Raw genomic sequence first — 27,909 nt, forward strand, 5'->3', positions numbered from 1 at the left:
AGACAGGAGTGCCTGGCGTGCTATGGTCCATGGGGTCACGAAGAGTCGGACATGACTAAACGACTAAACAACAACAACAACAAATCAATCCACCAAGCTCCCGCGCTGGATGGGGCTGATAGGAATGGTACTCCAAAACTTCCAGGGGGCTCCAGGTTGGTAACTGCTGCACAAAGAGGTTCTGTAGGGGTGATGATGCTGATGCCTCCAGCAACGATTGAGCTGCCCAAATGTCACAGAGGACTTTGGCAGGCAGAAAGAGCTCTGGCTTCTGCTGGTTAAGCTGGTTAAATCCTAGAGATGAGCAGTTGGTGTAGAAGGCAGGAGAAGGAAAGTTTTTTTAATATCTAGGAAAGAAATAAGGAGGGAGCCATCAGACCCAGGGTAGCATGAGGACCTAGCAAAGGAGTGCTGGCCTAGTTAGGGATGGAAGAGAAACTCAATTCAGTTTGCATTTAAAGGAGAATCTGTGTAATTCACACCTTCCAAAATGATATGAGAACTGAAACACAGCCATCCTTCAAAATATGCACTTTTCCAAATTATGCAATGCAATTCTCCTGCCAAGTAAGCTGTACAGAAATGCACGTACAAGAGTAAAGTGTGTGTATAAATGAATATATTGGTGAAAATTGCATACAAAACATTGGAGAAATTCACACTAGAATGCTGGTGATCTTTCACAGAGAATTTAAAACAAACAAACAACAAAAACACACACAAACGGATATGGAGAACTGAACTTAACAAAAATGAGAGACAGAGAGAAAGTGAAATTGGCAGATTTGGCCAGCGCTGGGCATGGTGCAGGAGAATGGAAGGAGAGAATGGTCAAAGGCAGAACTCTGAGGGGAAGCGAGGGAGAGAGAATGGGGAGATATCTGCAGGACTGGGAGCTGCAGAGATGAGGGTGGTCAAATGTTGCTTTGAATGTAAAATGTCAGATATTGGGCTGCAGGCTTTCCATGACCTGTTTGGGGGTGGGTTATCTTTAAAAAAAATTAAAATGTCTTAATCCTAGATCACAAGACTAAGACACCAAGATTTCCCTTCCTGTGGTCCTGGAATTGCATGGTTTATGAAATTACATAGCCTGGGTGTAGTCGCCCCCCCCCCCCGGTGCATGTGCCCCCCTAGCAAACCCTTTGGAAAAAGTTCCCTCCTCTTAAATGACTCGCTGCTAGTTGGCATCCATTTGTGGGTAATAGTGCACACAACAAGTGTTGACTTGCAAGTCCTTGGAGAGATCCCCTCCTAGTAGTAGTGTTAGGCCATGCAGAACCTGATGAGTTTACTACTACGGTCCTACGATACATCTGATCTGACTTGATCAGATGCGAATCCAGAGCAAGGCTCTTGCAGGAGCTTATGTGAACACTCACTCCCTTTCTTTTGGTCAAGAGTTGCTGACCACCCTACAGCTACAGCTGCTGAGAAAGGACTTCCTTTCCAAGCCTGCCTTTGCAGAGGACCATCAGCATACCTGCCAAGATGCTGTCGGAGAAATAAGGGACCGGGCGGAAGTAGCAGACCGGAAGTAGCGCTGCCACCATTTTGGAACTGGGCGGAGCATGCTCAGAAGTGACTTTTGATGCTGCTTTGCCCAGTTCCAAAATGGCCGCCGCGCCAGAAGTCGCGCTGCAGCCATTTTGGAACTGGGCAGAGCAGCATCAAAAGTCGCTTCTGAGCATGCTCCGCCCAGTTCCAAAATGGCTGTCGCGCCAGAATAAACTGGGGGAAAACAAAAAAATCTATTTTTTCAGCAAGGAACAGCTGGAAAAACGGGGATTTCCCGGTGAATACGGGAGACTTGGCAGCTATGACCATCAGCTATGCACAATGAGGTTGCCCTTCTCATTTCTTTTTTTCCTTCTTGCTGTATAAAACATCTATGCTGGGATATTTTTTACTATTGGTGGTGGTAGTTCTTGATAGTGGGGTTCCCTCCTGCCCTGCTCCACCTTTCCCCGATTATAATGGATTTGTCTCTTGGCCTGGCACTTACGATTCTACATTCTGTCCGCTTCTGGCAGACTATCATGTTTGGGACTATCAAAATGCCACCAGCATCGATCACAAAAGGTTAGCACTGCGCTGTAGCCAGAAAGTTTATTATCAGGGAAATGATTGGGTTTGGGAGATGGGGAGTGGTGGAGAGCAATGGCAAGCCCATTCCCCACACGCCTGTGACTCACATTGTACATCTTTCCTTGACACCTATAAATTCAGAGGAAACTGACATTTGCGTGGTGACAATCTGGACCAGAATGAAACACAACGCTGCAATCTTGCTTTCATGCATTTGAAAAGGGAGAGAAAATTAGAGCACGGGAAGCTAGTAGTCTACACTGACTGGAAGTGGCTCTCTCAGATTTCAGGAAGGGGGCATTCCTAGTCCTGCCTGGGATATTCTGGAAATAAAGCAGATGCTGTACCACTGAGTTACAGCCTCTCCCCCTAAATGGGAGCAGATATTTCTATAAAGGGCATTCATGTACAGAAAGCAGAAAGAGGGTCAAGTTGGTCTTGCTCAGGATCTGGGAAGAAGAGCTGCTCTCTCTGTTTATCCCACATTCAAGGGGAAAGAGGGTGGCTGGTGAAAGCTCCGCTTAAAGTTCTGACTGCTCTGGGGATGCATAAAAAAAGGCTCTTGCTGCTTTTGTTTATATCTCATCTTCATCTGTCTCATTCTAGGTCTTATGCTGATGGAATAATGCTTTGCCAAGGCCAGCTCAAGACATTTTGCTGCCTGAGGCAAAGGACAAAATGGTCCACGCCCATTCCATATATAGTAGCAAATCCTACTTCAATAGTAGCAACAGGGTAGTTATAGATCAGTGGGGTAGTTATAAAAGTGAAGGGCAAGGTGCATGATGCACAGCTCTCTTCTCCAACAGAAGGGTATGGCCAGGGAGCTCAGGAGGAAGAGCTGAGGGGCAACACCGCCTCCCAGCATATGCCACCTGAGGCAGTTGCCTCAATCTGCCTAATGGTAGGACCGGCCTGCTCACTGCATGTGGGCTCAGTAATAATGACTCTCTTTTGCAGCCTTAGGCAATTAAAGAACTACTGGCAAGGGAACAGTGAATGGCTTGAAGCCTTTTCACGTATCAAAGCTAGGAACAAGATGAAGGGTCTCTTGGCCGAGGAACTTGTACCCATCCAAAAGAAGAAGAGGGAAATCAACAGACTTGGAATGTAGTTGGTCTAGAGTTGCATAACTGGGTCATGTAACACCCCCCCCTGCTCCTCCCACTGTGGTTTCAGGAATGGGTTATGCCAATGGCATTCAAACTGTTGGTTGATTAATTGATTGGTTGAATTTATATTCTGCCCTTCCTTTCAAAGGAGCTTAAGCTGGCGAACAACGGTCAATAAAACTATTTTAATAACAATTCCAATCTATTCAAACCATCTAGCACAAGGATAAGAACCTAATCATCTCTGGACCTTTGATGGACCACAGTTCCCATTGTCCCGGATCCTTGGCCATGCTGGATGGGGCAGATGGGAGTTGGACTCCAACAACATCTGGAAGGGGGGGCCATAGGTTCCCCAGTTCTGATCTAGCAAGTAGGAAAGATTGGTACTGGGAGGCAGGACAGCACATCACACAATGACCGGACATCACACAATGTCCAGATTGACTTAGAAGAGGGACAGAAACAAGTAGGATGGCAGGGGGAGAATCCCGGCTGAGAAAGCAGGGGTGAAATGCCCAGAATTCCTCTTGTTCTTTCTTTCTGATGATGCAATAAATCCATAATAATGAAGCTCCCCTTGAAGTTCTGGCTGTTCTGGGGATGCATAAAAATAAAAAGGCTCTTGCTGCTTTTGTTTATATCTCATCATCATCTGTCTCATTCTGGTTCTCCAGGGATATCCTTATGCTGATGGAATAGCTCCCTTTGTATATAGCTGCTTACCCAGCTCAAGGGGGGAGGGGCATGGTGCGGGAGTTCCTATGGGCTGAACTTAGTTGGCTAGCTGGATAAGCAAGTAAAGAAGACTGAATTCAGCTTGCTGTGGGGCGGGAAGATACGTCTTGCTCTAGGGAAGTCTAGATTCAAACAAGTGTAGCAAGGTGGCACCTGATTTCACCTTGGAATTCCAGGTGCATGCGTAGATGGCCTTTCAGTCAGAGCATCAGTTCCAGAAGCCTGAAGGCATGTCCACAGTTTTCCCAAAGGCATCCAAAGTGCATTGGATGTGCTTTTGGACCATGAAATGCACAGGCACAACCATACCATACATTTAAAGCACATTGGACCATGTTAACAATCCTGGCTTCCCCCAAATAATCTTGGGAACTGTAGATGACCCCTCACAGAGCTACAGTTCCCAGCACTCTTACTTTTACTTACTTTTAAAGGTGCTCATCGGTACTGTACTGTTCTGGCCAGCCACTGATGGCTGGTAAACAGTTCACTGGGAATATGCAGTGCACTTACCACTGTTTTCAGAAGTCAATAATAATAATAATAAATAATAATAATAATAAATAATAATAATAATAATAATATATTTATACCCCGCCCATCTGGCTGGGTTTCCCCAGCCCCTCTGGGTGGCTCACAACAGAAAATTAAAAACATGATAAAACATCAAACATTAAATACTTCCCTAAACAGGATTGCCTTCAGATGTCTTCTAAAAGTCAGATAGTTGTATATTTCCTTGACATCTGATGGGAGGGGCGTTCCACAGGGCAGGTGCCACTACTGAGAAGGCCCTCTGCCCTGGTTCCCTGTGACCTCTCTTCTCGCAGGGAGGGAACCGCCAGAAGGCCCTCGGAGCTGGACCTCAGTGTCTGGGCTGAACGGTGTGGGTGGAGATGCTCCTTCAGGTATGCAGGACCAAGGCTGTTTAGGGCTTTAAAGGTCAGCCCCCAACACTTTGAATTGTGGTTGGAAACGTACTGGGAGCCTGCTTGATCAGGCCAGTGGCCCCTTCTAGACCAGCATCCTGTTCTCACAGTGGCCAACCAGAGGCTTGTGAGAAACCTGAAAGTAGGACGCAAGCACAAGGGCACTCTCTCCTTCCAGTGGTTTCCACCAGCTGGAACTGCTTCCAACAACAGCAGGAAAGAGCTGCTGGGCTGGTGTTTGGTTGGCATGTGCTTGCTGATGGTTGAAGCCAACTTGAACTTTTAGAAGTGGGTCGTGTAAGTTTCCCATTTGACCATGGCGCCTTGGTCTTCAACTTGGCTTGGAGTTTCCGCATTAGAAAAACACTCGTATGCTCCAAGTGGAATGTATGTGCCATGTCATCGTGACCTTTTAGAAAAGCAAATCACAAGCCAAGATGCTTGAGGATTTCATGCAGGCCTCATTTTTCAGCAGAGTGCAAATGCCGTATAACCTTTCTGCAAATGGTATGAAAACGGAATCAGGAGGGTTGTTCAAGATACGCTTCATGTGGAAGCAATCCAAATCACCCGGTGGCAATAAAACATCAGACGGAAGTGAAAACAGATTAAAATCCATGTGTGTGTGTGTGTGTGAATATCTTTTTCTAGGCACTAAAATCAACTTAAAGTAGGCTCCAGACAAACCTCGTTGGGCAGAGCATTCAATAATTGGTGTGCCACCATTGAAAAGGCTTTTGGTCCCAGTGACCACATGCTGTTTACCATATCTAGCTGGGGCTCTTAGAAAATAGTCTGCAATACAGATCTTCTGCAGTAGTGGGGCAATAGCATTTACCTCACCTCCAGACAGCTGAGTAACTGCTCTCAACCGAGAAGTAGAGGGAGAGGAGCAAAGCAATGGGGAGGTCAGTCCAAATCCACCAACAGGAGTGCCAGATTTGCTCCACCGGCTTGTCTGCACAGCAATGACCTCCCCATTGCCTCTTCCCCCCCCTTCCCTGTAAGGAGCAGTGACTCAGTTGTCAGGAGGCCAGGTGAGTGCTTTTGCCTCACCACTCTGCCTGCTACTGATCTGAATAGGCACTTGTAAAGAAAGGCAGTCCTTTGGGTCATCCCAGCCCTGTGCATCCGAACTGGTTGCTCTGCCCTGAAAATGACCTCTGTCCACTGAAATGGACAAGAATGACAAAGTTAGGTCTGTTAATTGCAGTGGGTCTGACTCAAGCAAAGTTGAAGACCACCCATGCTAAATAAAATTAGTACCCCGGTCTCGACCCATGGAGGGCTTTCAAAGTGAGAACTAAGAATTTGAATTGAACCCCCAAACAATCAAGGAATGGGAAAAAACCATAGCATGCTGGCATCACATGATTGCACCTCTACAACTCGATCTGCTCTAAGGTTAAAAGGTAAAGGTAAAGGGACCCCTGACCATTAGGTCCAGTCATGACCGACTCTGGGGTTGCGGCGCTCATCTCGCATTATTGTCCAAGGGAGCCAGCGTACAGCTTCCAGGTCATGTGGCCAGCATGACAAAGCTGCTTCTGGCGAACCAGAACAGCGCACGGAAACTCCGTTTACTGCTTGGAGCGGTACCTATTTATCTACCTATACTTTGACGTGCTTTCGAACTGCTAGGTTGGCAGGAGCTGGGACCGAGCAATGGGAGCTCACCCCATCGTGGGGATTCGAACCGCCGACCTTCTGATCGGCAAGCCCTAGGCTTTGTGGTTTAACCCACAGCGCCGCCCGCGTCCCATGCTCTAAGGTTGCCCAAGAGTTAATCTTGTGCACTTTTCTCCCTGTGGAGCCTGCCCAAGTCTGATGGAGACTCTTGTTCAATTAAGAGCTCGACAGTGAACCCGGAGGTAAAGGCCACAAAATGTATTGCTGTCAGCTTGCAGCATTCAATCTGACCTACATTCTAATCACTGACCTAGAGGTGGGAGACACCAGAGCCCATTACTTGTTCCCCTGGGGCATCCTATTCCCAACCCACTTTATTTTCCGAAATGGCAGCCAAGGCCATTGAGGCTCCTGGTTAATTCACTGCTCGGGGACAAAATGTGTGTATCCCTTTTCCTGCTCTATAGGAATGGGAAATAAGGTGGGGGTGGGGGAAGATGAAGACAATTAATGATTGGATTTCCCCCAGGGGTTTCTCCAGTGGAGATGGAATCTCTTGTGTGGCAGAATTAGAGCGAACATCACACAGGCAGGTAGCCTTTGGTTAACCCTGTGTGGTTGGTTCCCCCCCACCCCCCAATCAGAGTCACTTAATTTTGCTGTCCGAAACAAAAACCAGCAGGGGATTCTGCTGAAGAGTTCCAAGAAAATAAGTGGGGAATGATCCCCTTCAAAAGTGGTCAGAAACCCCTCCATTTCAAATTTTCTCTCTCTTTTTTTTTAAAGCCAGGTGTGAGGAGGTGAAAAAAATGAAAATATAGATGTGTGCAGGTTTGTGTCACTGGTGGAGAAATGGCAGGCAGATCAGGTGTTCAGTCAAGCAGGCAGGAAAGTGTCAAATGGCAGGGGATGCATATGAGATGGAGGACAATTCAGTCCAGAAACAAGCCTTGCCTGTTAATACAGACACCTTTCTCCTTCTCGTGAGTTGCCTGAGAACAGGGATGTGTTCATACCATCTATTTAAAGCACATTAGTTCTCCCAAGCAACCTGGGAGCTGTAGATTATACCCCTCACAGAGCTGCAGTTCCCAGCACCCTTAAACTACAGCTCTCAGGATTCTTCGGCAGATGTGTGCTTTAAATGTATAGTTGTGTACGCAGACTAGGGTTTGTGTGTATTTGAAACCTCAGCTCTCAGAGTCTTCCTCAATCCTGATTAGCCTGCAAGTACTGTGGCAGTTCAAAAGCACGTCAAAGTGCAAGTAGATAAATAGGTACCACTACAGTGGGAAGGATGGGACCCAGGTGGCGCTGTGGTTAAACCACTGAGCCTAGGGCTTGCTGATCAGAAGGTCGGCGGTTCGAATCCCTGTGACGGGGTGAGCTCCCGTTGCTTGGTCCCAGCTCCTGCCAACCTAGCAGTTCGAAAGCACGTCTAAGTGCAAGTAGATAAATAGGAACCGCTACAGTGGGAAGGTAAACGGCGTTTCCATGTGCTGCTCTGGTTTGCCCGAAGCGGCTTTGTCATGCTGGCCACATGACCTGGAAGCTATACGCCGGCTCCCTCGGCCAATAATGCGAGATGAGCGCGCAACCCCAGAGTTGGTCATGACTGGACCTAATGGTCAGGGGTCCCTTTACCTTTACCTTACAGTGGGAAGGTAAACGGCATTTCCGTGTGCTGCTCTGGTTCACCAGAAGCGGCTTTGTCATGCTGGCCACATGACCTGGAAACTGTACGCCAGCTCCCTCGGCCAATAATGCGAGATGAGCGCCGCAACCCCCAGAGTCGGTCACAACTGGACCTAATGGTCAGGGGTCCCTTTACCTTTTTACTGTATCAGGAAAGAGGCTGGATGATCATTCATTAGGGATGCTATCAGGGCAGTCTCGAGCAGGTCGGGCGCCCTGGCGCTGAGGCGCAGAGATCGCACCAGCGCTGCCGCCATCGCAGCGCGCAGCATGGCTTCCGCGTGGCTTTGCCGCGCAGCGCCCCGCCTACTGGCCTGATGCCCCAGGCCACCGGGACTATACCTAGAGCCGGCACTGGATGCTATCTAAAAGAGAGTTAAAGAAGCAGCCTTAGTTTTTATTTAAAATATCCATCAAATGAACTCTCTGTCCTTTTTTTATTTTTGCATTGCAAAATGGGCACTTGCATGTTGCTGCATTTGTGTCTTTTCATATATATATACTTTGTAGGAACCATATTGTAGGGTTGCCATACATCTGGAATTTCCTGAAATTAGCATCTTGGGGAGGGGGGTGGGATTTCCCCCAAAAAAAAAATGGCAAAATGTCCAGGTTTTTGCCAACAGAACAAGGAAGTGTGTGTTTGAGCATCACTCTTGTCTGGGAATTCGCCCAGAAAAGATCATCAACTTTTGGGCGATTTGCCCTCCGAAAAGGTCAACAACTTGCGTTTCCAGATTTTTACTTCCTGAAATATGGCAACCCTGCCATATTGGTATCAATGTATGAAAGTCCCCTCTCCCCGCTACCTTATAAACTAAAGGATTTGTGCTCATAGCAGGCAGGCCCTAGCAGGCAAGGGAATCTGAATCCAGGGCCACTCAGCCCTGGGGAGAATCGGAGTGGCTGAGTCATCAACACATCCAATGGCTAGATGGCTGTTGCCAAATTGGAAGGTGGAGGGGTGCAGTCTCTCTCTTCTCCTCCTTCCCTCCCCAGCTCAAGACTGGCAAAGCATAGGGTCCTGGCATGTGCCCATCAATGAGCCAACTTAAGATCCTTGGGCAACCCTGCTCCTCCCATATTCTGCCATTTGGGGGTCTTGTTCCAGCTGCCACTGGTGGGAACACAATCAGTAGCAGCTCCCCAATAGCCTATGCCTTTTGGTGGGCACAAGAGAGGCTTTCTTGGCGTGGAGCCCGCCACAAGCAAAGCCATGAAGCGGGACATCTCTGCCCATTCCAAACCCCAGAACTGTCCCAGAAAAATGGGGGGCACATCCCATTTTTCCTCATGAGAGCATGGCAGCCAGGTTTTTTTTTGGGGGGGGGCTGTGATTTCACACGGTGTCCCAAAATGTGTGTTTATTGGGCACAATGCACCCAAAAAGCACTTTGGGCAGGTCACATGACTCATATAGAAGTGCAGCCCTGGAAGATGGCATCTCGGTTTCCCCTAATGTCAAATTGGAGGGTATGTCATTCCCTATCACCGCCACCTCCGTTTGAGGGTTAGGATTGCTTCCCTTTGTCCTTCACAACAGGTAGGTTGTAGAAAGTTTTGACCTGGGATATATATGAAGCAGCTTTTTGCCAGGTCAGAACAACTATTCATCTAGCCCACTTCTCTAACTTGCAGCAGTTCTCTGGAGTATCGGACAGAGGACTTTCTCATCACCTCTCTGATCCACTTAACTGGAGATAATTTCCTGCACGTAAAGCATTAGTGCTACTGTTGAGCTGTGACGCTTTCCCAACAGCAATAAAGCAATAATGTTTTTTTTACAACAAAGAACAATGCTTATTGCCGCGGGCAAAGGCCAGAGGGAAAGTGCCCAAATATTGAAGCCAAAGGCTCGTTCTCTTGATTTATGGATTTATCGATGGAAAATGTATAAATCACCCTTCATCGCAAAATGGATTTCGGGGCAGCAGTATACCAAGAAGTTTACAATTACGAAAACATTGCAAACCCAGACCAACAATGCAGTTGTGTTAAGAGGAATGAAACCATCCGAGCGGCTCAAAATAGCATAATCTAAAATGCCTGGGAAAAGAAAGAAAGTCTTAACCTGGTGCCAAGAAAAATACAGAGTACGGTAGGTTCCAAACGTACCTCCGTTGGAAGGTCATTCTGTAGTTGGGGCAACCACAGAGAAGCCATAGATTTAATCCTTTACTGCTATTTACTGAATAATGTCCCCTTCTTTATAGCATCCTGGTAGTGCAATCCTATGCATGTTTACTCATAAGTTCCATAGAGTTCAATGGAACTATGGCTGTAAGTCTTACTTCACTTGCCTGGGGGATAGAGCTGTTCATAGATGGTTGCTGTTTTTGTGTGGCATTCAGTTGCATACTGAAAAATTCAGGTTGCACAATTATAGTTGATGAGAAGTCATTGCACAGCAGTTCCCCAAAATACCAGACTCTTCTGCAGTAAGGAAAGTAAAGGGGAGATACACTTGCTTTGATGCAACATCATTTAGCCTACCTGCAAACAACAACAACAACAACAACCCAGATTAATGATCATTGTGTAGCTGATGTACTTTGATCTCCTTGCAAACAAATCAGGATGAATGCTCAAACAATAGCCCATATGTTTAGGGTTGCAGCCTTACTCCCAGGTTAATGTAGGGTTGCCATATTTCAAAAAGTGCCGTTTTTGAGCTATTTTTTAAAAAAATGGCAAAAATGACACCGCCAACACGGCTTGCCGTACATCCAGATTTCCCGATATTTTGCCGATTTCTGCTAACGCATGGCAACCCTAGTTAATGTGAACAGGACTGCAGTTTAAAACTCTTGACAATTGTGTTGCTTCCCATGTCGCTCTTCTCTTTTCCATGTCGATTTTAATACACTTCTAATTGCATCACTCTCTCTTTTTGAAGAAAAATACATTCCATCATTTGTTGGACAAAGCAAATGGAGATGCATTTCACATTGCTATACATTTCTTCTCACTTTTAAATGGCATCGATTTAAATGCAGATTTCGTGCGTGGAGCTTGGAAGCAGGGGCTTTCAATTTAAATGTTAATAGAAGAGTAAACTTGAAAATAATAATAAAAAAAGATCTTTGTGAGAAAGATCACTTCCTTGCTGTAGTTAATATATTTCTATGCTGGCCCTTCTTTCCCTGTACTCCCACTGGCAGCCGCCCCTGTATTAAATGGTCTTCACACGCACACACAAATTAAAATAAGAATGTACCTTTGGAAATGCCTAAATTAAAGTGCTTAATGCCAGAGTCTGCAGGAGGCCTGAGCAGAGACCTGAGGGGCTGATAACGCAGAGATCTCATCCTTCAATCTCTAGCTTGTTCCTTAACAGCCCATTCATCATAAAATAGCTGTTCCTAAAGCTCTATATGATTATTTTGAGGTTGATGCAGCATAATGTTCTGGTAGGAGGGAGATAAGAGAATATTTGCTCACACAGACTTGCCAAAACTTCCCTTGATTAAAGGCAACTCCACAGCTCAGGCCCTACCATTAGGCAGAGGGAGGTGGCTGCCTTGGAAGGAAATACTGAGTGGGTTGGCAGTGGCAGTAAGATGTTGGAAGACAGTGTGTCTGCCCTGTGTCGCCCTTGGCTAGCCTGCTGCCCTCAATTGTAATAGAGGATGCCATCCCATCAGCTGTGCCAAAGTAAGACCCATCTGCTAGTCTGGGAGCCAATGTAGGTCTTTCAGGACCGGTGTTATATGGTCTCGGCGGCCGCCCCCAGTCACCAGTCTAGCTGCCGCATTCTGGATTAGTTGTAGTTTCTGGGTCACCTTCAAATGTAGCCCCACGTAGAGCGCATTGCAGTAGTCCAAGCGGGAGATAACCAGAGTATGCACTACTCTGGCGACACAGTCTGCAGGCAGGTAGGGTTTCAGCCTGTGTACCAGATGGAGCTGATAGACAGCTGCCCTGGACACAGAATTGACCTGTGCCTCCATGGACAGCTGTGAGTCCAAAATGACTCCCAGGCTGCGCACCTGGTCCTTCAGGGGCACAGTTACCCCATTCAGGACCAGGGAGTCCTCCGTACCAGCCCGCCCCCTGTCCCCCAAGAACAGTACTTCTGTCTTGTCAGGATTCAAATGGTGAAGAAGGTGCCCTCTTGGCCTTTGCCTCAGGCAACAAAATGACTTGGGCTGTTTCTGGCAAGCAGAGAGATTTAAGTTGATAAAGGTGTAGGGCAGAGTGAGGGAAGAATGTGAATTGAGATCTACGGATCGATCACTAGCTCATGGCTGACCAATGTGGCACCCGTGGGGGCCAGTGTGCCCACCAATACCTCCTACGGTGCCCAGGAATGGTCTCAATAAGCATCTCCTCAAAACTTTTCAATGCATAAAAGACTCTGTGCTCCTCCTTCTCAGTTTCTGTTTGGGAGATGCCCAAGCAATTTTATGGCCTTATCCCCTTTACTACTCTTTTAGACTTGGAGGCCATTACGCCACACACCATGGCAGCCATGTTGTATTAAGCCACACACACATGGTGGCCCTTTTGTTTTAGGGAACAGGCTCACCCTGGCAACCATTTTGTGGCTGGTGCCTACCATGCTCACTCATACTTCCAAATGTACCCATTAGCTATATGTGTCATGGTCCGGTTGAAGCCCTGGCTGAGGACGTCAGGGCCAGAGGCAAGATGGTGGTGTAGAAGCAGGAACAGGCACAGGGCTGAGGGTCCAGCAGCAGGCAGTCGCAGGGTCAAGGAGCAAGGCAGAGGCGAAGATCTGGGAGTTAAGGAGCAAGACGTCTGCAAGGCGAAAGTCCAAGGGTCGAGGATCAAGGTGTCGGCAAGGCAAGGGTCCACGGAGCAAGGCGTTGGCGAGCCAGGGGTCCAAGGAACAAGGCGGCGGCAAGGCAAGGGTCCAAGGGTCGAGGATCAAGGTGTCGGCAAGGCAAGGGTCCAAGGAGCAAGAGGCCAGAGGCAACCAGGCAGGGGTAGCGTTGCTGTGGCAAAGAGCTGAAGGGAAATGCTGAGCTTTTATCCCTCCCAGCTCCTGCCACCAGGTGCAGTGAGGTATCAAGTGGCCTCACCTGAGTGACCACTCCTTGCCTCTCCAGCACAAGCTGAGGTCTTCACCTGAGTGGCCACTCCTTGCTTCTCCAGCACAAGCTGAGGCAGGCCCCAGTCCTGCAAAGCACTACATGCCCCAGAGCTTGACTCCTGCCCATACTCCTGACAATATGGAGCTGAATGAGATTATTTATAGTAGGTTGGCAAGGATTTCCAGCTCCCATTTGCATAGCTGCCAAGTTTTCCCTTTTCTCGTGAGGAAGCCTATTCAGCATAAGGGAAAATCCCTTAAAAAAAGGGGATAACTTGGCAGCTATGCATTTGTCCTCAGGTAGAGCGCTCTCACACACAGGCTGCTATCTGATTTGTAATCTGGATACACTAGGATACATCTGCTTGTAGAGGATGTGCTCTTCTGATGCACCAATGTGGGGAGCTGTCCCTGAGGAGCTCCAAAGTGGGTAGAAGACTAGCTATGCATTTGGACAACTCCCAAGATACCATAACCACATTCTACACAATGGTTTGTGAGATCAAGGAACAGTTTTACATCTATGGTTGGATACAACTCGATGCCATTTTGAATTAAGATGGCGGACTGGACTTTTCAAAACTGCACTGATTTTAACCACTGATTTCAAAACAGCACCAATGTTTTGGTTCTTAGAATTCCCTAGGAACCCCAGGCAGGAGGCAGGTGCTATTTCTTGACTTTATTTCATTTGGTCTGGAGTCTATATGACAACAGCTCATCAAGGAGCCAAGGGACTCAGATGTCTGGGAAACCCTGGATTAAATCATGAGGGTAGCAGAAGCCACAAGTTAGTGACGGAGGGGAGACCTTCAAACAGCTAAGAGGAGCTGCTCTAACTCTGCATCCTGACGGGGCGTCTCCTTGTCTTCCTTGCCCCAGTCACCACTCAAACTGCTGTGTTCAGCTGGAAACAGGAAGTGCTGATTAAACTGCATTGGGACTTCTTGGCTGAGAGACCCACGGGATTTCTCCAAGCCCTGCGATGCCATGTTAGCGGAGAAGGCACACTTCTTTTCTAGTCTGACCTCCTTCTTCCTAAATAGCTGTAGGGTGCTGATTCAGCACTGCGCTGCTGCTGTACATACACGTTCATTTCCCATTGGAGGAATTGCTCTGAATAGACTCATCCTCAGCGCTGACATTTCTGAGCGGGCTGTTATGACATGGGAGGAAGGCTGGCCAGATTGCATCCGACAAGTAAGAGCAATTCAGACAAGCAGCTCACAACCCCTCTTTCACACCACTGCCATTTGCAAGCACTGCCCTCGGCAGCGGCTACGTCAGGCCAGGAAACGGCAACAAACAGAAAGATTCTCTTCCTGGCATGCCTGATCATTAATTTGTTTATTTAAAATGAATACTTATAAATAAAGCATTTGGCATAGGGAGGCAATATGTTGTTACTTGCCACCCCCACCCCCAATCTTTTTGTAAATGGAGCAATAAATACCCCTTAAGACCTGTTGAAAGATGGATAGCCTATAATAGCCAGGTGATGTGTCTCACTGGGAGCTGAGATGATCCAAGAAGACTTAGACCATGAGGTGGTTGGGAATAGAGACTTGGTTTTTTCTTTTGAGCAATTGTCAATCTTATTATTATTATTATTATTATTATTATTATTATTATTATTAAAACTGGCTTTTATACATTTTAGTTGCTTTTCAGTTGTATTTTATTCCCTGTTGTTCAGGGGGCATTTTGTTTAGCTGCTTACTATATTTTACAATGTGGAATTTCCCTTGTGATTTGGTAGGAGATTTTTATGTGTGGTGTTTTGTTTTGTTTTATTGTTTTTTTTTAAAAAAAAATATTTTTATTCTTTTTTCCTTAAACAATATTTTCAACAATACAATAACACACACACAAAACTGCTGAGCGCGCGACTTCCCTCCTTCCCTCCAGGAGGTTTTCCGCTTTCAAGTTCCGCCTCGCAATTTAGTTCTTTCAAGTGTGGTGTTTTATTTTGATGTTAAGAAAGATGCTCTGTTTATTTATTTTATTATTTTTATTTGTTTAATTTATATACCGCCCTATACCCCGACGTCACAGTTTAGTTGTTCATTGTTAAATTGTTTATTGCATTTTATAGGATATTATAATTATCGGGGGTGAGGGGAGGTTGTTTTTTTTTATGGCATATGCCTTTTATTCAAGATGTTCGCAACCTATGTTGTAAACTACTTAGAGATTTGTTTAAATACAATAGGTGGAAATTACTCATTCTCCCCAACACACACACACATACTGTACACACATGACAGGGGGCAAGTGAGGTCTGTCTGGAAGCAGTAACCACAAGTACAAGCCTTTAGCTTCTTAGGGTGGGACTGAAAACATCAGGCACAGAACATCAGACCCTGCAACAATCTGAAGGCACCATCTTACCACCCTAAAAATCTGATAGGGAAGCAGTATGTATTGGAGTGGCTTTAAGAGGCAAAACCTCCACCTATGCTCAACATGTGAATAAATCATATATCACAAAGTTCCAGCCAGTTTCCAGTATCCTCCATTCCAAGGAAATGTGCACTTCTGGAATTTTCACTGCTCAAAGACTTGGGGTAGATGAGCAAGCAATGATAGTGATAAAGTCATTTTCCAGTTATCTCTCTGAAATGGTTTTCTTTTGCAGAAGTAATCAACTTTTCTCCGTGGTGCTAAATAAGAAACGCCTTCCTCGTGTATTTTTTTCCCTTCCTGTCTCCAAAAGAGCTCTGTCTAACTTGAAAAGAACAGATTTTGCATCTCCCCATCTTTAAAACCAACCCAACAACCGATCTCTAGTCAAAACTGTACGGCGGGTGGTTGGGGGCAACTTGACTTTAGTAGGTTGCAGCTGCTCACAGCAAGACTGGGATCTTTAGTTCCCTCAACAGCAATGAGACAAACCATGAGCGCTATTAACAAGATGTCTCTTTTTCATGTTGCAGACTTGCGCAGAATGACAGCAGGCTTCATGGGCATGGCTGTGGCCATCATCCTCTTCGGATGGATTATCGGGGTGCTGGGCTGCTGCTGGGATCGAGGCCTTATGCAGTATGTGGCAGGACTTCTCTTCCTCATGGGAGGTAAGGGGGAAAGAGGTTGCCATGAAATGCCATTTTGCCTCTCTACGTCTTCATTTTGCATAGCTGCCAAGTACCCTGTTTTCCCCGGGAAACCCCCGTTTTTACTTACCTTTTCCCGGTGGTCCCCCATATCACTTCGTCTCCCGTTTTTCTCCGTTATTTTCTCCTGTCGGCGGCCTTTTTTTTTCTTTCCGATTTGCCCTTCTATGGGCACCAAAAATGGCCACCGCCGGCTTCAAAAGTCGCATCTACGCATGTCCGGAAGTGCATAGAAGCGACTTCCGGTGTCGGCGGCGGCCATTTTTGGTGCCCATACATGGCTGCCGGTCCCGGATTCTGCAGTCCGGGACTTGGAAGGTAAGATTTTGTAGGAGCTGCTTCATTTCAAAGGGGACTGGGCTCCAGTTCTGCCATAGCATTAATGCCAATCAGCAGCAACTTGTTAAAAATCTGGCACCACAAGCAATTCTTGAATTTATAGAGCGCTTTTCCTAAGGGCTTTATTCACTTGCATTATCTCAGTCATCCTTACAAGGTCGTCTGAAGCAGGGCTAGGTAGACTTCAAGCCTGTTGGATCCATGTTGTGGTTGTTGCTTACAAGATCCATCCACCACAGGCAGTTGCAATATAGTGACTCAGATGTTTGGGGTAAGGGTGGCGGGCATGTCAGAATTAAGGAACAGGGCACCCCTGGGCATATTCTCTATACAGGAGTTTGTAGGACGAGGGCTAAGTTCAGTATACCCTAAATCCACACCTTATTTTCCACCTAAGTTTCCCTCCTGCCAGCGGTCTGATTTGGAAAACAAATAAAGCTTTATCTTGACAGTATTGCTAAACAACTGGGATTCAGAGACCTTTTTCAATCTACTACAAGTTACTTACCAGTCAAGCCTCTGTGTGTTTCCTTCTCTCCCCCTCTTCTGCTCCCGGCCACATGTTTAAAACCCAACACCCAAATTCAGTTAGGGGCCTAGATCCAGGGTAGGCTGGCCCTGGCTCATCATGGGTTAAATCAGGGCTGTTCCAAATTGCTGTCTTGGGCTTCGGATGGGATCCAGTTGGGCATGCCATACACTGGATTCTACTCAGTATATTTGTATTATCATTTCCAAGTGACAGATGGGTGGGTTGTGACTTAGAGATGAAGGATTTGGATTTAAACAAGGGCATGTTGACATTATGTTGAAATGGATGTTGTTGTTGTTGTTGTTGTTGTTGTTGTTGTTGTTTTAAAAAAACCCTTAAGGAAGAGGATGCACTTCTGTTTAGCATCCTCACAAAACTACCATTTCCTTGACTACTCAAGAAAAGCCACGACAAATTGATTTAAAACTGGTTTAAGTTGGTTGATTTCAATGGAACACAGTCTCACGTAAGCATATAGGATGGCAGCCTAAATCATCTATAACTGAACTAGGTTGAAACGAGACATTTTGAGGTGGGGGGGGGGTTGTGTGTGTGTTTTAATTAAAATGGGCTGTCATTCACTTTTTGGTGTTGTAAGACAAGCTGGCATGCCACAAAAAGGTATTGTGAGAAATGAGGCCTTCAGAACATTGTGAAAGAAAGTTGAAAGTGATCCTTCATTTGTAGCTCTGAGTAGTTTTATAATAAGACCAAATTTAAGCTGCACTTTTATGTTTAAACAACAGCCGGCAACTGGATAAAGATCTTTTAATCGATTAACTGTCTGGCTTTTTACTACTTAATCAACTAATCACATATTGCTGTGCCGCAGTAATCATGCTTTTTCTAAGGATCTTGACTATAGGTGACAGTTTCTTATTGGGATTTGTCTTGAAGCAAACAATCTTCTCCTCATCGCTTATCTTTATTTTCTTACCGGTAACTTGTGAAACAGGCAACGCTGTGTTTCTCTAAGATATCTTAGAGAAACTTTTGAAACAAGTAAAGGTGACAGTACTATAATCCCCCAAAAAAACTAACCTAAGTTGTTCAATGAAATTTTTAAACCCACCAGTCCAAAGATGCGCACGACACCTTGTTCACAATTATCAATAGTGCTTTTTCTACTGCCGTAGTACCTCTGCAGAAACGTTTGGCAGGGAATAGAGTACACAAAGTATTCTTGGTCTGAACAAAATTACTTTCTGGAGAACCAAAGGGAGCTTGCTCCAAAGTGCAGTAATTTGAATAACCAGCATCCTTTTTAATTCTTGTATTAAAGCTTGCAGTCCTGATTGGGCAGTTTTGACACTTCATTTGCATAAATAGCTAATGAGGAGTGAACTCTCCTTAGCTTATCTCAGTTTTTGCAAGCTTTCCTTCTGAGTGCTCAGAAAAACCCTGTGAAGTCATTTTAAAGTATTCATAAGGAGAATTAGGGAGGAAAAGAGGATGAATGTCCCGTCCACCAGTTCTCCTTCTTTCCCAAGCTCAAAACTCTTACCCTTGAGACAAAGGGGGGGGTCAGTGAATGGTGGCAGAGAGGGTTCACTAGGGATATGATAGTTCTTACTGTCATTTCATGCTGGGGAGCATGGGATCTGTTGTTCCTTCTGCCTTCTGAACTGAATTAGAAGCCAGAGGAAACTACAAATCCCATTCTCCCCAGAAGGTAATTATGCACCTTTAATTTCCAGATTAGGAAAGGTCTGATTTCTAGTTTAGAGGACTGGGTAGGTAGTACCGTACCAGGGGTAGGGATGGGAGATCATTTTTATTCAGTTTGCAATTAAAGGCAAACCTACCTAATCTGCACTTTATGAAACAAAGAGAGCGTAAGCAAACATTTCAAACTTTGCACGTCTCTGAATTTTGCAGTGTTGTTATCCAGCAAAGCAATGTGTACAAGAACGCATGTGCCAGGGTAAACATATAAAGATGCAGTACTACATTAAGTAAAGTTGCTCTGCAAAAATGTGTGCATTGGGCAAAATTGCACACAAACAAGGATAAAGTCATGCTGATGAATTTCATGAAGATAAATAATAAGTTTTCATTTCATTTTATTTTTTTAAAAAAATTGCAACCTCTTAAGGGGGGGGTGAGAAAAAGAAATTGACAGATTAGCCCATTCCCTAAATAGGAGTTAATTTCACTGTGAACTTGACCTAAAGGAATCTAGACCCAATTTGCAGGGGGTAGGGGTGGGGGGTTGAGGCTTTTTGAATGAGGAAGGTTTGCGTTCTGAACTCTTCCCATTCAAACTTTCCCCTCATCACTACAAAAAGTTGCTCGCGCAAGCTGTGCACTTGAGTGAGCAACATTTCCTGCTTGCCCTGCTGTCAGGACATGGCACTGGTGGCAGAATCCAGCTTCATGACAATCTAAGCTTCTATTCTTAATATTAATTTTATAAGCAGGCTTCCGGCTCCTGTGGTTGCCAAGATATGCTTGAAAATGTGTGGGCGATGCCTGGCAAAATCTCAGGCTCCGCAGGCACGACTGTGCAAAATTTCTAGTGCTTGGAGTTGGAGATAGGGCTTTGGTGCTTTGTATAGTTTCTTACCCGCCCTGACGAGTAGGAAAGGAACAGAATAAATGGTATAAAATAAGGGGTGGGGGGAGTGGACTGGGTTATGCAAATTGGCTCAAGTTGAATAATGCTCAAGCCACAATATTCAGCTGTGTGTGATTCTTTGTACAGAATCTGGATCCATCTCTCTCTGTATGTGTCTGTGTGTAAGCAGACACAGTCCTGAGAGAGGTATTAGATGAGTATCAGCATACACCCACAAGCAGGAACTTCCACCTTGATTGTGGATGCTACCACTGCATTTCTGGAAGTAATGCTCTCCTCTGGTTCCTTGAGCATGTTTCCTTGCTCACATGAGCAGACTGCTAACCTGAGCAGTCATTCGTACAAATGGGGCATCAAAACAGGCCACCAGAACTATATCTCAGCTTGATCACTCTTGTCCTTTTTGTGCTTTGTAAACTATTTGCTCAGACTCTGCCTTCTTTACTGCTGATTTGCACAACTTGCTTTGGAAGCACTGCTGTGAGTGGGGGGGGGACTGCTGATGCCAAGGTGCAGGTTTGATCCCCATATGGGGCAGCTGCATATTCCTGCATTGCAGGGGGTTGGACTAGATGCTCCTCAGGGTCCCTTCCAACTCTACAATTCTATGATTCCACTATGGAATTCAAATAAAGAAATGTCTCGCCCAATCTCGCCCGGAGATCTTCATAAACTACGCAGCCCCTTCGTTTGAAAGGCAACTCTGGAAATTGCCTCCTGTTGTGGAGCTGTCACTAGCCTCTGACACCGAATTTTATTTCCACCACCTCTCAGTTCACTCTAACTCTAGAGCCCAAAGCGCAGGGGTCAAATACTGTAATGATTTTAAAAATAATGCTAAACCAGGCAATAACTGAGACATCTGTACTGCAGCTATTAATATTGTGAAGCTTGAAGCAATTGGTTGCATAGAAAACTGGCTCCTTTTGGAAATAGAAATTGACCAGATCCATAATTATGATTCAAAGCTTTACTAACTAGAACTTCTTTGGGTACAACAGGTACAAAACAATCAATGATACATCCAGAAAGTTGTGAAAAATGCATGTATATTCAAGCATAGGTTCTTCTTCTTAAATACGTAACATAATTATGATCAGAGCAAAAAAATCAAAGCTCTGTCTCTCCCATAGCCTGTATTCCAGATAAAGGCTATTTGCTCCTGGACAGGCATCCTTATCACATCCTTGTTTTCTGTGGATTCCAGAGAAAGACTCAAAGGCAACTCCCTTCAAGATGGAGACCTGCAATGGAATACCCTCATGTGGTCTAAAGTTAAACACCACATGAGAGCTGGCAGAGAACACCAACAGTTAACTATCAACCTGTTAGAGCTCAGAGAGGGCTTCAGTATAGCCCAATCGAATTTCCCTGTGTTAAACCTTCAGCAATACATATGCAGGCATTCTCCAGTTCAGTGTGCAATTAAGCAATAGTACTCAACCATTTCCAATTCACAAGTATCATCACAGTCCCTCATGTCAAAAGACAGTGGCCTTATCCCATTGTCTCACTGACTGACACTAATTCTCCAGAATTTCATGCAGGAGTCGCTCCCAACCCTACCTAGAGATGCTGGGGATTGAACCTGGGACCTTTTGCATGCAAAGCAGATGCTCTACCACTGAGCTACAGCACTTGCATATGCAGAGAGATGGGCCATTGGTACATTTCAACAGCCCAAGATGAGCCAGGAAGTAAGAATTGGGAGAGTTTCCCCTTAGTGAGAGATGCATAGGTTGCTATGTAGTGGGGGAATTGTACCATTGTGAACTACATAATATGTTTAAGACTTCAGTGATGTATTTGATTTAGAACTTGTGATGGGAGATCACAAAGATCAATAAGAATACAAGTCAAATGAATTAGAAATTGGGTAAATGGTAGGTTCCCAAATGTAACTGTTAACAGGGAAATTATCATTAAATGGAAATGTTGCACAGACCTCAATCCTTGACCCAGAGCTATTCAATATCCTTGCCAGCCGTCTGGAAGAAAATAGAAAATCATTGCAGATAATAAACGCAGGGAGTGGTGGGATGGCAAAGAATGACAACAATGTCAATTCTACAAAATGAATTGAGTTGTTAAGTGAGCTTCTCAAATTCAAGGAGCGGGGATTTTAATATAGCACGAAAGTTGGGCTAAGAGCAGCAAAGAATGCAATGGCCATTCAGTGATTGGGTACATCTCATGTGAACCACAGATCTGTAGCAGAAGTTGAGACATTACAGTTACCTCAATGGCCAAGTCCCAGAGATACCAATTTGGAGAAATTAGCCAAGGATAGAGGATTGATTCCACACACATATGACAAAGAGCAAGAACAAGACTTGGGCTTGTGTGTGCATACGCACAAACATGAATACCCCTACAGCTTCATCCTAATGAAAACCTACCCCCATGAATACCTCTAGAAGTAGCCTCAGTTTCCCAACCTCTCTCTGCACATTTTCTGAGGCCTCCATCTACAGGTCACAGCTCATGTTGAAGGTTTAAATGCACTGAAGCAGAATTCTCCGCTTCAAGCATTTGTCTTTGACCAGAATTGGCTCTTCATCTTGATGGGGCTATCCATTGCTTGGTGTCCCTTCTAGCACTGGAAATGAAGGCCTATTAGAATGCAGACAGCCACTTAGAGAATTAGCATAATGTGAAACTAATGGTGATGATAGACACATCATCAGGAATCATATACATAACCTCATTAGCTGTCTCCTGTCGGAGACAGAGGCAGGCGTTTGGAAGGTTGTTCGGGGCACCCTACAATCCCTACTGTTAGTAAAGGTGTTCTAGGCCCACAGCTAGAACTTGGCAACCCTACCATTAGGCACCTCTCTCCAAGCACCGATACTGGGTGTGTTCACATGGATTGTGCCCTGGGGAGGACACTTCAGTGCCGCCAATGCAGCAGCCTGTTGGATTTTTTGAATAGTCAAGTTACTTTAGAGCCGGTCTAATGTAAATACTGTCTGTTTAAGAGAAACAGGTGCCGGTGTTTCTGGTAATTGCTCACAGGCGTGGGCTCTGCTTCTTGTATATAAGGCTCTGCCAGAAAGCCTTCTGCATCTCTTAGTTAGATCTTTCAGGTTACAGGTAGGTAGCCGTGTTGGTCTGGGTCGAAGTAAAATAAAAAAATTCCTTCAGTAGCACCTTAAAGACCAACTAAGTTTTTATTTTGGTATGAGCTTTCGTGTGCATGCACACTTCTTCAGATACTTCAGATTCCTCAGTTGAATCTTAGTATGAGAGTTGCTTAGTTATAAAGCTAGTTTACTGTTAATTCTTGGGTAGTTTAATGGGAGTTTTGTGGGAGGTTTGGAAAGTGGGTAGATAACATTGCTAAGAGAGAAAGCATTTATCTTTAGTGTAAAGTCTCTTTAGAGTCAGTTTGTTTTTCAGTTAAAGAAACCCAACAGTTTGTATTTTCTTCTGTATGCTTTTACAAGCGCACAGCTAGTAAGGGGTTTCATTTAAGGGAGATAATTCCCTATGCTCTTGGTGGTGTTTTCTTAGCCAGGTCGACTTCTGACTGCGTATACTCTGTGTGAAGCGTACTTTAAAGGGCCACTGAAAACTGGGATATATGATTTAGATTAAGCAAGTTTCAATACCCAGTTTTCTCCAATATTATTCTTATCATATATATTGTTTCTCAATACAGCCTGCCTTCACCCCCGGAGGCGCACTCCATTGTCTCTGGAGCCAACAACATTATCACATGGACCCTTCCATGTTACCAAAAGGATGTAGAGGGGCCAGAGGGGCTGGGTTATTGAACTCCCTTGCCATGTGGCTCACCCCTGCTCACTGCTGTTGGGGCACACCACCACACTTTCTCCATATGCACACATCCAATGGATGTTGAGAGGAGTTCCACTCACATACAGAGGTGGAGTTCCACCATCTGCTGGGGGGAGGTGTACCCTTGGTCAGGATACCTCCTTGCATATATCTGAATTTTATTTGGAGTGACTCTCCTACGAAGCAACTCTCCTATGAGGAAAGCTTGCAGCTGCTGAGATTTTTTTAGTTTAGAGAAAAGGCGTGCAAGAGGCGGTGGGATAGAAATTCATAAAAGGATGCATGGCATGGAGAAAGTGGAGAGAGAGAGTTCTCCTCCTCCCCTCATAACACTAAAAACCATGGACATGTTGGAAGATTCAGCACAGGAAAAGGATGGCCACTGACCTAGATGGCTTTAGAATCATAGAATCATAGAGCTGAAAGAGACTACAAGGGCCATCCAGTCCAACTCCCTGCCAAGCAGGAAACACCATCAAAGCATTCTTGACATATGCCTGTCAAGCCTCTGCTTAAAGACCCCCAAAGAAGGAGACTCCACCACACTCCTTGGTAGCAAATTCCACTGTTGAACAGCTCGTACTGTCAGGAAGTTCTTCCTAATGTTTAGGTAGAATCTTCTTTCTTGTAGCTTGAATCCATTGCTCCGTGTCTGCTTCTCTGGAGCAGCAGAAAACAACCTTTCTCCCTCCTTTATATGACATCCTTTGATATATTTGAACATGGCTATCATATCACCCCTTAACCTTCTCTTCTCCAGGCCAAACATACCCAGCTCCCTAAGCCACTCCTCATAAGGCATCGTTTCCAGGCCTTTGACCATTTTGGTTGCCCTCTTCCAGACACGTTCCAGCTTGTCAGTATCCTTCTTTAAAAGAGGATTCGACAAATTCACGGAGGAGAAGGGTGTCAGTGGCTACTAGCCATGATGGCTATGCTCTACCTCAATGGTTGGAGGAGGTAATGCTTCTGAACACCGACTGCTGGAAACCATAGAAAGGGAGAGTGCCCTTGTCCTCGTGCCCTGCTTATGGGCTTCCCGTAGGTATCTAGTTGGTCACTGGCCTGATCCAGCAGGATCTTATTATGTTCTTGCAGTAGCTATGGCAGTGGGCAGCAGCACTTCATGCTGCGGTGAGCTGGGAAAAACTGCACAGCTCTGTGCCCCCCCCCCCAACACCTTCATTCAATGTGTGGAGGGGTTTGTGTGTGATCCTCTCTTCTGCCCCTTGCTTCCTGCTTAGGAAGGGGTTTTTTTTGTAGGACTCAGCCCTCAAAATTCTGCTGCTCAGCTTTGAAAAGCAAAGATGCCCTACCAGAAAAAGGGATCCCAATCTTAGGACTCTCTGTGAATTAGAATGGATAATTCCTTCAGCACTCAAGCCAACGTTTTCAGAATGAAGGTTAAAATGCTCAACATCTGTCAGCAGCTGCCATCTCTGGGCTTTGCTGGCTTCCAGATCACATAGAGGCTGCTTTGTTTTGGATTGGTGCAATGACACACACACACACACACACACACACACACACACACACACCATGTGAGGTGATCATAGCCAAATCGACTTCAAATCTCAAAGCAGACAGCTTTTGAAAAATTGATTCCTTTTGCTCAGTTGATTTCCTGGCTCTTTCTGCAGAAGCCAGAAAAAGCCAATGATTTGGAGCCTCTTTCATCAGAGCTGAACTTATTATGTTGACCGTTTGAGGAAGACTTAAACAAGGACAGGGTTACCAGCATCCAGGGTATTCTTGGACAGATAAGATTGCTGCCAGCCCTATATCAAATGAACAGGCACAAAAGCCAATGTTTTCCTTGCGTTCAGTTTATTTGCCTCTTGTGACAATCCTCCAGGAGCACCCCTCAGGGTTGGTTTTGACATATGGCATTGCTACAGATGACTGGTCACATTAACAGACTTGCTGCTATGCCTTGTTTGGAACGTAATATATTTCACTCTCTTTCAACTGAAGACAACTGACTGGCCATTCTGAATGCACTGTTAGGTAGACCCAGAAACTTCATTTATAGAGTTCTTTACCAATTATATGTAAGTTAAGTGGCCTTGCATGGATATTTGGTATGGAACAGTTGTGCGGCTGACACCAAAAACGTAAGTTTTAAAAGAGATTAAAACCCATTAAAACTCAATTAAAATTGCGTTTCTACAGAGCTTCAGAGCTAGCTGGCTGCCCTGTCACCATCTTGACTGGGAGTCTGTTGCTGACACTGGAACAATGGATTTAAGGGGTGGAATTCAGCATAGTGCCAAGGAGGTGGTTTCATCTGCACAAGGATTTCTGCTCACCTGACAAAACAATCTCCCCTCTCCTCCTCCTCCTGCACACTGTTCTGGGGGTCCTCCTGACCCTCCAAGCAGATTTGGGAGTGGGGGCTTGTGGGTGCTAGCAGAACAGATTCATTGAATCCAGCCCCAAGGAGTGCAAACCTATAGCATGACTAGATGGCAAAGGAGTCCAATGGTGGCTTTTAGTAATTGGGGGGATGAGGAAGTTCAGCAGGTGCAATTTACCTCCTTCTCTGCATGCGGTGGAGGCTGGCGCAGAAGGGCAAATAGGGCACTGCCCCACCAACCTCAGTCTATCCTTGACCAGCCCCCACCTGTCTGCTTTCTTCAGTGGGTGCCTCTGCCTGTCATTGGCTCTGGCTGCACCTACGTAGTCTTGGTCTCCCTGTCTTCTGCCCTACCAGTCCCAATGGGCACCAGCCTCCACTGTCTGAGTGACAACCCTCTCCTGCCAATGTTCCCTCTTTTTCCATGCAAATGTTGAATGTGCAGAAGACTCTGTTGCATCTGGTCACTCTATCAAGCTGAGCAATGTGAGGACACCACTAGCCAGGCAAGCCATCAAGCCTCTGGGATTTTCCAGGCAGCCAATGCTCAGGACCTCTGATTACCTTGATTTGAGAAATTTGCAGGCCTACATTATGGTGAGCTTATAACCTCTTTCGTCAAGTCCCTTCGCAAAGCCACCTATTCCAGGAAGCTCTCGATTAAGCCTCCTCCTTCACTCCCAACTGCAACAAGGGGGTGAATAAATATACATATGGTGAGTCCTCTGCGTATGTCACTTCAGTGCGTGTGAAAATTATATATTAACTGCTTATTGGTCAGGCTTTGAGAAATCTATTCTGCTCATCTTCATTTGAAGCAGCCCAAATCTCAGAATATACTTTGTCTTGTCCTAATAGACCAAGCTCTTGTGAAGCTTATTTTACCTTAATTTGGTAGCAATTTTGATTTGGGAAACTTCAGAAAAGAAATAAACATTTTGAACCAGCTTGGATAATACTGGTTCACTTTTTCCTCCCTCTGTGTATGTGCACACACACACACACACACACACACACACACACACACACACACACCTATGTTGTTGTTGTTGTTGTTTAGTCGTGTCCAACTCTTCATGACCCCCATGGACCAGAGCACGCCAGGCACTCCTGTCTTCCACTGCCTCCTACAGTTTGGTCAGACTCATGTTGGCGGCTTTGAGAACACTGTCCAACCATCTCATCCTGTATCGTTCCCTTCTCCTTGTGCCCTCAAACTTTCCCAACATCAGGGTCTTTCCCAGGGAGTCTTCTCTTCTCATGAGGTGGCCAAAGTATTGGAGCCTCAGCTTCAGGTTCAGGATTTGTCCTTCCAGTGAGCACTCAGGGCTGATTTCCTTAAGAATGGATAGGTTTGATCTTCTTGCAGTCCATGGGACTCTCAAGAGTCTCCTCCAGCACCATAATTCAAAAGCATCAATTCTTCGGCGACCAGCCTTCTTTATGGTCCAGCTCTCACTTCCATACATCACTACTGGAAAACCATAGCTTTAACTATACGGACCTTTGTAGACAAGGTGATGTCTCTGCTTTTTCAGATGCTGTCTAGGTTTGTCATTTCTCCCAAGAAGCAGGCGTCTTTTAATTTCGTGACTGCTGTCACCATCTGCAGTGATCATGGAAGCCAAGAAAGTAAAATCTCTCACTGCCTCCATTTCTTCCCCTTCTATTTGCCAGGAGGTGACGGGCCCAGTGGCCATGATCTTGGTTTTTTTGATGTTGAGCTTCAGACCATATTTTGCGCTCTCCTCTTTCACCGTCGTTAAAAGGTTCTTTCATTCCTCCTCGCTTTCTGCCATCAAGGTTGTGTCATCTGCATATCTGAGGTTGTTGATATTTCTTCCGGCAATCTTAATTCCGGCTTGGGATTCATCCAGTCCAGCCTTTCGCATGATGAATTCTGCATATAAGTTAAATACACCCCTATACCTATATGTATA

At 45.5% G+C, this 27,909-nt stretch overlaps 1 protein-coding gene across 1 annotated transcript in view; it reads left to right on the plus strand.

The window, feature by feature from the left end:
* Nucleotides 1–27,909, plus strand: part of TMEM178B (transmembrane protein 178B) — a 274,665-nt gene that overhangs the window by 225,282 nt on the left and 21,474 nt on the right. The window contains exon 3 of the mRNA XM_035128070.2: nt 16,184–16,321. Coding sequence (XP_034983961.1) covers nt 16,184–16,321 — 138 coding nt within the window. The remainder of the gene's footprint in view (nt 1–16,183; nt 16,322–27,909) is intronic.

This window comes from Zootoca vivipara, chromosome 10, assembly GCF_963506605.1.
Source record: "Zootoca vivipara chromosome 10, rZooViv1.1, whole genome shotgun sequence".
NCBI lineage: Eukaryota > Metazoa > Chordata > Lepidosauria > Squamata > Lacertidae > Zootoca > Zootoca vivipara.